Here is a 10,958-nt window from a genome sequence, read left to right as displayed (position 1 = left end):
AGCAATAGATTATCTTTATTGATGCAATCACATTCATGATTCAGTTTTTCACAATGATTGACAAATAGGCTAGTTTAAAAAAGCATTCTACCTCCATATGGCTACAACAACTTTCAAAAGGCAGTAAGAATATATCATGCAATGAACACTCTCCACCTTAAGAGTATCATGATTGTTCATAAATATGTCAATAGGCAATGCTCAAATAATATTTACAAGATAGACCTTTTGTAAGTACAAAATTTAGTTTTTGGCATAATTTCAAAACTAGTGTCCTATGTTTTTCCAAGTAAGGAAGATCAGTCATTATAAAAATACTTTATATAAATTCCAAGGCAGAACTAAAACATTTAATTCTGTAAAAATATCTTTTACTAATAAAACTATCTTTTTCTAGATAAAGTGTTCTTTATCAACAACAGTTATATACTTAAATTTTCAGGAAATATTATATCAGATAGTCCACTTAAAACATAAATGTTAAAGTGAGTTTAAGGCAGAGTTGTCAACCAATCTTTTCATTTTCAGAGATGGCCCACGTCTGATTTTATTGCATATTAATGGCACAGTTATTCTACAAAAAGTTAACTCAGAATCTATTATGAAAGCCATTCTTAAACAGAGACTCTTCAGTCTAGAGAAGGAATTTTTAGGTCAGCATTGCCTTCAGGAGAAGACAATAGTTTTGTTGTGAATCAGCTACACTTTACTTTCAAGTGTTTAGCTTGGAAAACCTGTGATTGCGTTTTGACCACTATCTGAAATCAGCTCATTCATTTCATTTTGCTTACTTTCTTTTATGGCATGGTTGGGGTGATTTTTTTCCGTCTGTGCACTTTTTGATCTCTTAAAACAAACTTTCAGCAGCAGGTAACACAATTCAGCCACATTAAGCAGCATGCAAATCGCAGATGCCGAAATCATAAAAATGGTAAACACGGTTTTCTCGGTCGGTCTAGAAATAAAGCAGTCGACAAGATTGGGGCAGGGGTCGATCCCGCATTGCAACACCCAGGGCAGATGGTACCCGTTGTAGAGGAAGTAAAACACGTACATAAAGCAGGCTTCAAAGATGATTCTGAAAAAGATGCTGCTGGTGTACGTCCACCACAGGGATCCCACTATCCGAACCTTTTGCTTTTTAATGTCTTCGATGTCTTTGAATTCGCTCTTCCTCTCTCCTCGCCTGAACTTGCGTTCGGTCTTGTGTCTGTAGTAGGTCACGTGCATCCCTACCAGCATCGCTGGCGTGGAGACAAAGATGAGCTGCAGTGCCCACAGCCGGATGTGGGACACGGGGAAAAAGTGGTCGTAGCACACGTTTTTGCATCCCGGTTGCAGAGTGTTGCAGACGAAATCAGCCTGTTCGTCGCCCCACACTTCCTGAGCGGCCACCACGAGGATCATGACCCGGAAGATAAAGATGACGGTGATCCACACTTTGCCGATGCTGGTGGAGTGCCTGTTCGAACCCCCGAGGAGGGTGTGGAGGGTGTCCCAATCCATGGTTCTGGCTCACTCCTAAAGGGACAGAAATGAACCAGGGTCAGTCCCTTGAATTCAGGACACAGGATCATAATAGGACAGACTTAAGCAGATTCCTCTTATAGTAAACTGTGATCTTTCAACCTACCAACCTGCTGGTAGGAGATTTTCTGATAAGGACTTGGCCAACTGTAAAAACATTCTAGTGTTTTCAACCAGAAATAACTGTTGGAGGGATTCATTTATTTATTTATTTTTAACCCTTACCCCCCCCCCATTATTTATATATATATTTGTCTTTATTTTATTACTCATCTGCCCAAACACTGGATAAAGGGAGTGTCAGCTACAAGGTTTTCACAATCACATGGTCACACGATAAAAGCTACATAGTTATACAATCATCATCAAGAATCAAGTCTACTGGATTACAGTTCAGCAGATTCAAGTATTTCTGTCTAGCTATTCTAATACACTAGAAAATAAAAAGGAATATCTATGTAATGCATAAGAAAAACCTTCAGAATGACTTCTAGACTCTATTTGAAATCTCTTTGCTACTGAAACTTAATTTTGTTTCCTTAATTTCCCCCCTTTTAGTCAAGAAGCCTTTCTCAATCCCATGATGCTGGGCCAGGCTCATCCCTGGGAGTCAAGTCCCACGTTGCCATGACTTACGCCTCTGGAAGTCATGTCCCACATAGCATTGGGGGGGGGGGGTAGTCAGTTTATTTGAAGAGTTGGCTGAGAGAGAGAGAGAGGCCACATCTGAGCAACAAAAGAGGTTCTCTGGGGGTGACTCTTAGGCATAATTATAAGTAGGCTTAGCTTCTCCTTTGCAGAGGGCTTGACCTATTAAATTGGGAGCCCCTAATGCTTGCAAGACTATCAGGAATTCCCCAGGTGGGGAATTTTAATATTTCCACATATTTTCCCCAGTCCCTCAAGGGGGCTTTGCAAATACGTTTTTATTTTCTGCCCCAAATACTCTGGAATGTATCGGGATATTACATTAACCTGTACAGAATAACAAGATCTCATTCCCCATTCTAGATTCCATGTAATTAATGTGTTTAAATAAACTGACCATACAGGTTAAATTAGATAGTGTTTACAGATAATATAAAATTTTCTATCAAATGAACATCTCTTAAATAACAGTTAAAACTCAGGAATAGATGTGACTGCTGTAAGAATTTATAATCTAGGAACTTTATTGAACATTCTGCACTCCTGCATCATCAATTGCCCAGTCTCTGCCCCTGTTCTATCCCGATAACCCAAGGTCTCGAATTCAATTCTCAGCATTTGTTCAATATAGTTAGTTTATACTACTGAGGCCTTACAATATTTGTCCTTTTGTTTCTGGCTTATTTCACTCAACATCATGTCCTCAAGGTTGATTTCACCTAGTTGAGTGACTCACGTGTGGGGATTTAGATCCACCAAGTTCCAATTATATATTAGGTTGCCTCTTGATATTAATCCAGAAACACAGGTAATCAAATTCACTTCTAAGTTCCCTTTTAATGGCTATCTAAATACATATTACATCAGTCCAGTTTTGCCCAAGGGATCACAAAGGTTTCACAGTAGAATTCAGTCATTAAATGGCTTATCCAAGGGGAAAAAAAAAGCATTCATTGGAATGATATAATCTGGTTCACCCAGCAGACTGAGAAAGCAGAAAAGAGATCAAGTGCTTATTAATTTACTTTTTTATACAATATATTTATAATCAATTCCAGCTTGAATAACATCATCTGCCACAATCATGTGCCATTAGGAAACCTAATATTATAAACTACTGAAAGGGCCTCTTCCAAAAGAGAATCACAAGCTTTTATAAAAATTGCTCACTTGTTCTTAACTTGAAACAGGGGCCAGCGTTTGCTTTGTATCTCCAGCCAGGAACATTCCCATGAAGACTCCCGAGGGAAAGGAGAGCTGGTTGCAATGGGACCAGGGACCCTGACACCCCAGCCTCCCTCCCATCACACTGACTTAACTTCCTGAGAGAAAGGACTTCTTTACAACTCTGGAAAGTTTTGCTATAATGCTTATCCTGCATTGTCACAGAAGATGAAAGGATTGGTCAGCATTCTCCTTAGAAGGAAAAAAAAAAAAAAGATATAAACTATGAACGCTTTGAGAGTCGGCGGAGAGTGAAAGACCCTTCCCTTAAAAGAATGCACTCACGTTTTATGGGATAAAGGAGCCACCAAAGCCCTTTTGTTGACACAGTCCTAGAGAACTTTGCTGTACCTGAAGGCGTGAGGAGCACACTCTCAGCCTTCTCTTTTGCAGGTGAAACCCTGTGGCTTCTGCATGCCTGTTCACAGCTCTGCCCCTGGAATCGCATTAGTTGCTCTTTTTAGCAGTTGGTTAAATGCGGATAACATTGTCTTTCTAAGGAGAGAAGCCATATGTCTTATAGACTTAGGAAGTCAGCCAGGCCTGTACTAAAAAAGGCAGCTTCCCATTTTAGATGGCTTTTTTAGAAATTCAGTTCACCTTTCCTTTGGCTTTTAGACACCATGTTTTTAGACACCAGGCCTAGACAAAAAGAAGCAATCACGACTACCTCTGATGGTTGTGTGCTGCTTCCTCCGTTGTCTGAACTAAGAGGTGGAAGTCCAGAGCGCAGGCCCTGTAGGGGGATGTGAAGGGGGGCACAAGCAGAGTAACAGGTAGAAATGTCCATATGCTGAGTTCACAGAGTTTCTCCTCCAGCCTTTTTATGGGAAAACTCCCCCCTCTCACCATATTGCCAAAGCCAACTAAATAAAAGGTACCCAATGTTTCTTCAGCAATTGTTAAGTGTCTAAGTCATATAGATGTTGGCTATTGCGGCTGGCATGCAGTAGGTTCTCAACGGAGTCGCTGAGTGAACTGAAGTTCTTAGTGGCCTACTGGTCTATTCCAACTCCATTGCCTAGAAAAAAATTAAGGACTTCAAAATGTTGAGAGTCTTAAAAGTTGTTTGAATATCATGGAATATGAAAAGTTTTAAAACAGAGTTTGATAAGAACATTTAGATTTTTAAGTCTAAACTAAAATTGAACTAAAATCCTAGATTGTGGCACCAATGGAAAAACTCAAATTATGGTTTTAACTTTAAGCCTAGAATTTCAGGGAAGTATATTAATTTTTTAAGTTGGCAAGAAAAGCATGTTAGAAGTCTGTGGCCAAAGACTCAAGAAGGGGAGTCTGCTCAAGAAGGATGAGGGATTCTTAAAGCATGTGTTGATACAGTTATGAGAGATTCAAATCAGGAAGACAGGAATTTATGGAACTAACTACCAATGAGCTCAGATTTTAAAGAGAAAAAAGATGGAAGATGACTAAGAAAACTACACACAAATGTAGTAGAGTGGCCCAAACCTGTAAAAACCATGTCAGGAAGTTTAAAACCTAAATGAGTTGAACCTTAAAAAACAAAAAAACAAAAAAGGAAAAGAAAATGGAAAAAAATGGGGGGTGGGTATGTATGAAAAAGAAAGAAAAATAAGATACTTGAGCCAAAAGAAGAAAAAAGGGATGGGCCCAATGCTTGCAGCAGATGGTGTAATTTTAATTGAAAACAGATAAAAGACAGGAATTCTTATTTTACATCCCTTATTTTCTCAAAGAGAATAAACTCCAATTATTTCTACAAACATGGTACGAGAGGTGTGGAGCTAGCACCAGCCTGCTGTGAAACGTCTCGAGTCTCACTTCTCAGAAGAAGTTAGTCTTAGAATACTGAAATATTTGCAGACAGGATCAGAATTTTATTTTTCAGAATGAGACAGGGGCCTCAAACCTGGAGAAGGACCAACAGGCTGATTTTCAAAATAAGAGAAAGTTTATATATGCATTTTCTCAAACCCTGCCAAGTCCATAGAATTTAAACTCCCCCACAGATAAGAAAGACTTTCTCTTTCTATGGGCTGTTTTTTATTCTCTCCTTTGCTCACCATCACCGTAAGTGCCCTCCATGAAGGGCATTCAATAAATCTGAACAATTATTTCCTAACGGTGGAAGTTTCTCTTTCAACATCTTTTATCTAGCCCACAGCTCCTTGATGGTCTTCCCAGTGAGGCCTGGCTCTCTGTCCTGCATATCATTCATTCCCTGTGGACTCAAAGCAAGAAGGAGAGCTCAGTGCACAATGCAGTTGACAGGTTGGGGCAATGGAGCTGCTTTGGGTACTGAGCCTGTAAAATTCCTGCCACACTGCTCCAGTCACTGGAGAGCCTGGCTGCCCCAGGAACTCATCCCCCCACTCAAGGGATGGCAGAGTCTGCAGGTGAGTGATGGTGAAAAGATTCAGCATGTTTTAAAGGGAAGGAGCTTAGGGAGGACACTGGAGTCCACCTGCTTCTCCTGAATCCTCGGGGGGTTACAGCCCAGCACTTGCCAGCTGCCAACAGGGCACTGGGTGGTGGGTGAGCACGGTGGGGAACCACTGCCCAGAGGATGGAAGATGCGATTCAAGTTCCAAGCCCCAGACTTTCCCTTTTAAGCACATACGCCCTGTGGGCAATCTTTCATGCACATTTTGACTATAGAAGATTTGAGGGCCAATCACTCTTTGTGAAATTTTCACTCATTCGAAATACTTCAAAATCACTGCATCCATCTGAGCACTTTGCAATTTTTGTATACAAAATACTTCTTTCCTTTCATGCTTCGAGAGGCCTGCAGCCCATGGGAGGGTCTCTTTCAACAAAATAAATTATTAACTTATTTCCTTTTTAAACAAGAGAGATTGATTTTAACTGGTGCCTTTCTGGCTTTCTTTTAAGGAATGAACAGATGTGTTTAGTTCCACAGTATTCAACTCATAAGAATGTGGTCACATTTAACCCTAAAAGATAAATTGTATTTGGTTTTGTGGCATATCTAATTACTGTGAATAACTCCAGGTCACATTTTTGATAACAAAGCTATAGTTCTAAATATTTAACTCTAAAAATAAGTAAACCATTGACCATACCGCTGATAATATACATATTTTTCCCCAACTAAAATTCAAATAATTTAGCTCTACTGCAGTAATGTAATTTCCTGATTGGTGTAAAAATTCTTGTTTAAGAATTTACTCATGACTTGTTTGATTAATAATACCTTCTTAGCTCCACTGATGACAGAAACAAAGACTAAAGCCCTAAATATTATGTGTTAATCCTCAGCATACACCAAGAGATGGAAAGTAACTTTCTCTTTCTAGACAGTTTTATTTCCCTTGAATGACCCTTTCAAAGTCATTTAGTAGATTTTTTTTTCTTTTAAACCTTTTATTTTGAAATAATTTCAAACTTACAGGATAGTTGCCAAAACAACACAATCCTCACACACAGAACTCCAGCATACCCCAGCCTCCCCCCCCCCCCAATGACCCAGACCCATCAATTTTAACATTTTGCCACGTTTGCCCATCATTCTGGACATCCATCCATCCATCTGGCTATTTATCTATCTATCCGTCTATCATCTATCTGTCTCATTCAGTGAGTATTTGAGAGATCTGAGAACAGAACACATTCCTCATAATTTCCAGCACAGCTTTGGATAGTTGAGTATGAGAAAAGAAAAGAAGATCAAAGCAAAACCAGCTAAGCTAAGCCTTGCTTCCAAGGTCTTCGCATATTAGGTACAGAGAGAAATGAGAGCAAGGCCCTGGCTTCCAGGGTTTCAGACTTTCTTCTTCTACAGCCTGGTTGGCCTAGAGGCCAATGGTGCACAACAAAGACATTGAATATAAGTCTGTGCTCTGTTTCTGATGTCAGAGGACATGTTACCTGTTGAGAAAAAAATAGTATTGTTGGCCATCCTCCTTTAAGTCCTGTTGTTTATCACGTGAACCTCTTGGGGAGCTTTTATCATCCCCCCAGAACTGTTGTGAGGTAAGACTGGAGACTGTCAGTTTTCTGATGCTCTGCCCTCCTGATACACTAAAAATCAATACTCTTTGGTGTAGGTTCCTTTTCCTATCAATGCGATAATAAAACAACTCAATCTCAAACCTGAAACCCATTCCCTGGGCATTTAAAAAAAGAGGAGGAGAAAGTTTGAGAAACTGAGTACAATACTCTTACCCCCCAAATCAGCAGTTTGAAAAATCTCAAACTCTCTCCTCATTTGAGAATAAGCTATGTTTTTTTTGTCTCTGGAAATCTCAGGACATCCAAGGCAAAACCTGATTGCTGCTTTTTAAATTTGATGACTCAAAACTTCGGCAACCATCCTTTCAAAGTAACTACTAGTGATAACAATGGATTTAGGATTCATAGCCTTTCAAAATTAACTAAATAAAAAAGGAAAAAGTTTCTATCAAGTCTAAATATACAAATGGACAATTCATAAAATTACATATGTTCTTTGCTTTATTTAAGAATTCAAAGAATAAAAAATAATTTCTGTTACATTCAACTTCCCTTCTCTGGATCTTGTTAGCAGATCATTGTTCATTCAAGCAAATCTGTAACTAGAACTAAATGACCTTGAGACTAAAAACTGAAAAGGCTCCCTGTGGGTCCAGTTCCATTCTCATGGATGAAGCAAATGGAAAAGAAATCTAATATTCAGTAATGTAGCCATTGAAAGGACTGTGCCTTCATGGATCAAGAAGCTTGGGTTGAAAATTATTTTCCCACAATTATAGCCTATTTAATATTTTAACTAATGTAGAAGAAGGTAAAAATCACCTGTTATTTTCCCACAATTTTATTCTATTTAACATTTTAACCAATGTAGATGATCCTTTCATAGCTTCTAGAATATTCAGATTGAATCAAAGATGCATGGTGAGGATTTATTTGCAAGTTAGAATTTTCCTTTCACCTTATGGAAATTGTTTAGTCAGATCTCCTTGTAGTTTTTTTCCTTCTTAACTTCCTAGCTAATAATTCAGAATACAAAAAGTAAAGAGAGAGAGAGAGAGAGAGAGAGAGAGAGAGAGAGAGAGAGAGAGAGAGGGAGAATGAAGTCACCATTACCTGTATAAGATTTTTTTTTTAATCAGTGATGCAGCTGGAGGGAATAACGTCTTCCCGATTCTAATCAGGTGGGAACCTCTCACAACCGGCCACGCTGGGTCACAAGCTGCAGTGTGGAGGTTCTGTTCATAACCCCCTTCTCCCTGCCTTGGCAGGGTTCAAACCACACCCCCAGAGGCTCGGCCCGATCCAAAGCGCTCCCCGGGAGCAGTTTTGAGCAGCACCCTGCAATTCTAAGGAAAGTGCACTGGAACAGGACAGGACATGTTCTTCTAAAACACTGGTCAAATTCTGCTAGAACTGGGGCAGGAAAATACTGTGGTAGGAAATTTTGCTGCAGGAAAACAGCAATGGTGCATCATTAAATTTAATTAAGCGCCAACGTGACAGCTGGGGGACACTGACAGAGCCGGCCCGCGGCCTCCCGCACTCACCCCAAGCCCCACCCAGCTCTGCAGGGAGGCTGGTCAGTCACCACAACTCAGGATGCCCGGGGACACCTGTGACTGGTCCCCTTCATCTCTTAGCTCAGATGTGTCACCAATTACACTTAATTACTGCTGTCCGCACGCACTCTGGTCGGCTGCGGTTCCCAGTCAAGCAGGCGCACACCCCGCAGGCATACTGGTTGGTTCTAGCTGGGACAAGAAAAGTCCAGAGTCAGACTGAACTTGAACGCCGCCCTTCCCACCCCCCCACCTCCCAAATCCAAGCGAGACCAGGAGGTGACGCAGAAAAGCCGGAGAAAATCCAAAAGGCAGTAAAGGATGCGGGGAGGGGGGGAGGCACAGGCCTCCACTGCGGCGACTTATGCACACGAGAGAGCACGTTCGTAAAAACCTGTTGTGCCTGCCAAAGAGTAGCCGTCTGGGTTAAAAGGCGAACCAGTCATCCTGTTCCCTGCGAGTCTGCAGAGGGGGAGGCGGGTGGGTGAGGAACCCCCTGCGTCACCCTGCCAAGCCTCGCCCGGGGTCGCCGGAGCCTCGGAAATGCGGATCCAAGGCGGTACCGACGTCCAGACCCGCCTTTCGGAGCTGCCGGTGTCCCCGACGCTCAGGGATCTTTTCCCGCGGCCACGGCCGCTCGCCGGCGCCTCTAGCGCCCACCTGGGGATGGCGCTGGGGTCGGGTTCCCCCGTAAGGGACGCGCGAGGAGAGCCCGCTGCGCCCCGACGTGCTCGATCTCCGTGGGGAGACCCCCGCAGCTCGCCGGGGAGCTCCGTCTGGCGTCGTGGCCCCCCCTTACCTGGTGGGCAGCCCGGCTCGGGGTCTCGGGGTCTCGGGGTCTCGGGGTCTCGGGTCTCGGCGGCGGGCGCCACGCTCAGCACCCGGGCCTGGGGCGGCGCGCGGGGTCTGCGGCGGGCCGCGAGTCGGAGTCCGCCTTCCCGCCCCGCGCCGGGTGAGGCCCGCGCTCCCACCCGCGGCTCTTTTTAACCGCGCCCCCACCCCGCCTCTCCCTGACTCGGCCGCGCGGGCCACGGGGGCCAGGGCGCACCTCCGCCAACGCCGAGAGCGCCGCCGGGGCGCGGGGGAAGGGCCTGGGGGCTCGAGGGGGGCGCTGAGGGGTCTGGGTGGGGGCGCAGGAAAGGATGTGGGGATCAGGGGTCCGCGAGGGAACCAGAGGCGGCCAGGGGCAGGGGCCGTGTGTCCGCGGCTGGCGCGCGGGGAGGGGACGGGTGTGTGCGCGCGGGGGGCCTGCAGGGTGGGGTGGGGGCGCGTGGGGTCGTCGGGAGAGTGGGGACCGACTCCAGGGTCGGCGGGCGGGCCGGGGTGCTCGCGGCCGGGCTCACAGCCGTCCCCGGCAGAGCTGCGGGAGCCAGTGACCAAGACCTGGGACGCCCTCCGCAGCCCCGGAGGGACGGGACCGAGGCCAAGGACCTACCGCGCGCAGCGAGACCCCCGAGACTGCCTTAGGGGTGAGGAAGAGACCCCACTGGCTGTGGTTTTGCCAGAACACATTAATCTTCCTTTTTGGACACTTTCACCCCCTGTTTAGCCCCACAGGGCAGGGCCCTTTTCCTAGAGAGCAGCCAGTGGGCACAGCAACTTGACTGCTGTTATTTATTAATGACAACTTAGAGCAGTTAAAGGGTTTGGAGTTCATTAGGGTTATTTTTATTAGCTACCTCCATTCACTGTCTTTAAGAATTCTCCCTGGAAAGCAGAACAGGCCTTGTCCCCAGGCTGATTGTGGTCAGCCCCTGTGGACCACCAAAGGAGGCTGTCCCTCCCTTTTACCTACAGAGCTCCAGAAGCCCAGGACAAGGATTGGGGTGGTGTAGGGGTTGGTGGGATGGAAGTGTTGGAAGTTATGGAGGGACCTGGCTTTGCAGGTTCAAGCCTGTCCTGCGTCATACAAGACTTGTGTGACTTGTGTATTCCACAAAATTGGTCAGTAATTAAATGTCCCCGCCTAAACCATAAGCCAGTGTTGGGTCATATTCTGTCATGCAACAGGGTTAGTGGCGGTTTTTAGGATGTCACTTCAAG

General features: G+C 44.2%; 1 protein-coding gene across 4 annotated transcripts; it reads right to left on the bottom strand.

The window, feature by feature from the left end:
* Window positions 1-9,824, bottom strand: GJB6 (gap junction protein beta 6). Of its 4 annotated transcripts, XM_037800610.1 has the most exons (3): window positions 9,310-9,516; window positions 8,904-9,107; window positions 1-1,521 (listed from the first exon to the last, which is right to left on the bottom strand). In XM_037800610.1, exon 3 carries the CDS (start codon window positions 1,504-1,506, stop codon window positions 721-723), a length of 786 nt encoding a protein of 261 aa, XP_037656538.1. In that variant the 5' UTR covers window positions 1,507-1,521; window positions 8,904-9,107; window positions 9,310-9,516; the 3' UTR covers window positions 1-720. The 4 variants fall into 4 exon arrangements, with proteins under 4 accessions (XP_037656538.1, XP_037656537.1, XP_037656539.1 ...); XM_037800609.1 differs by lacking the exons at window positions 8,904-9,107; window positions 9,310-9,516 and adding an exon at window positions 9,715-9,824; XM_037800611.1 differs by lacking the exon at window positions 8,904-9,107 and having other exon boundaries at window positions 9,310-9,515.
* Between the last annotated feature and the right edge of the window lie 1,134 nt (window positions 9,825-10,958).

Source organism: Choloepus didactylus, chromosome 12 (assembly GCF_015220235.1).
Source record: "Choloepus didactylus isolate mChoDid1 chromosome 12, mChoDid1.pri, whole genome shotgun sequence".
NCBI lineage: Eukaryota > Metazoa > Chordata > Mammalia > Pilosa > Megalonychidae > Choloepus > Choloepus didactylus.
This window is presented reverse-complemented; position numbering and strand designations above follow the sequence as displayed.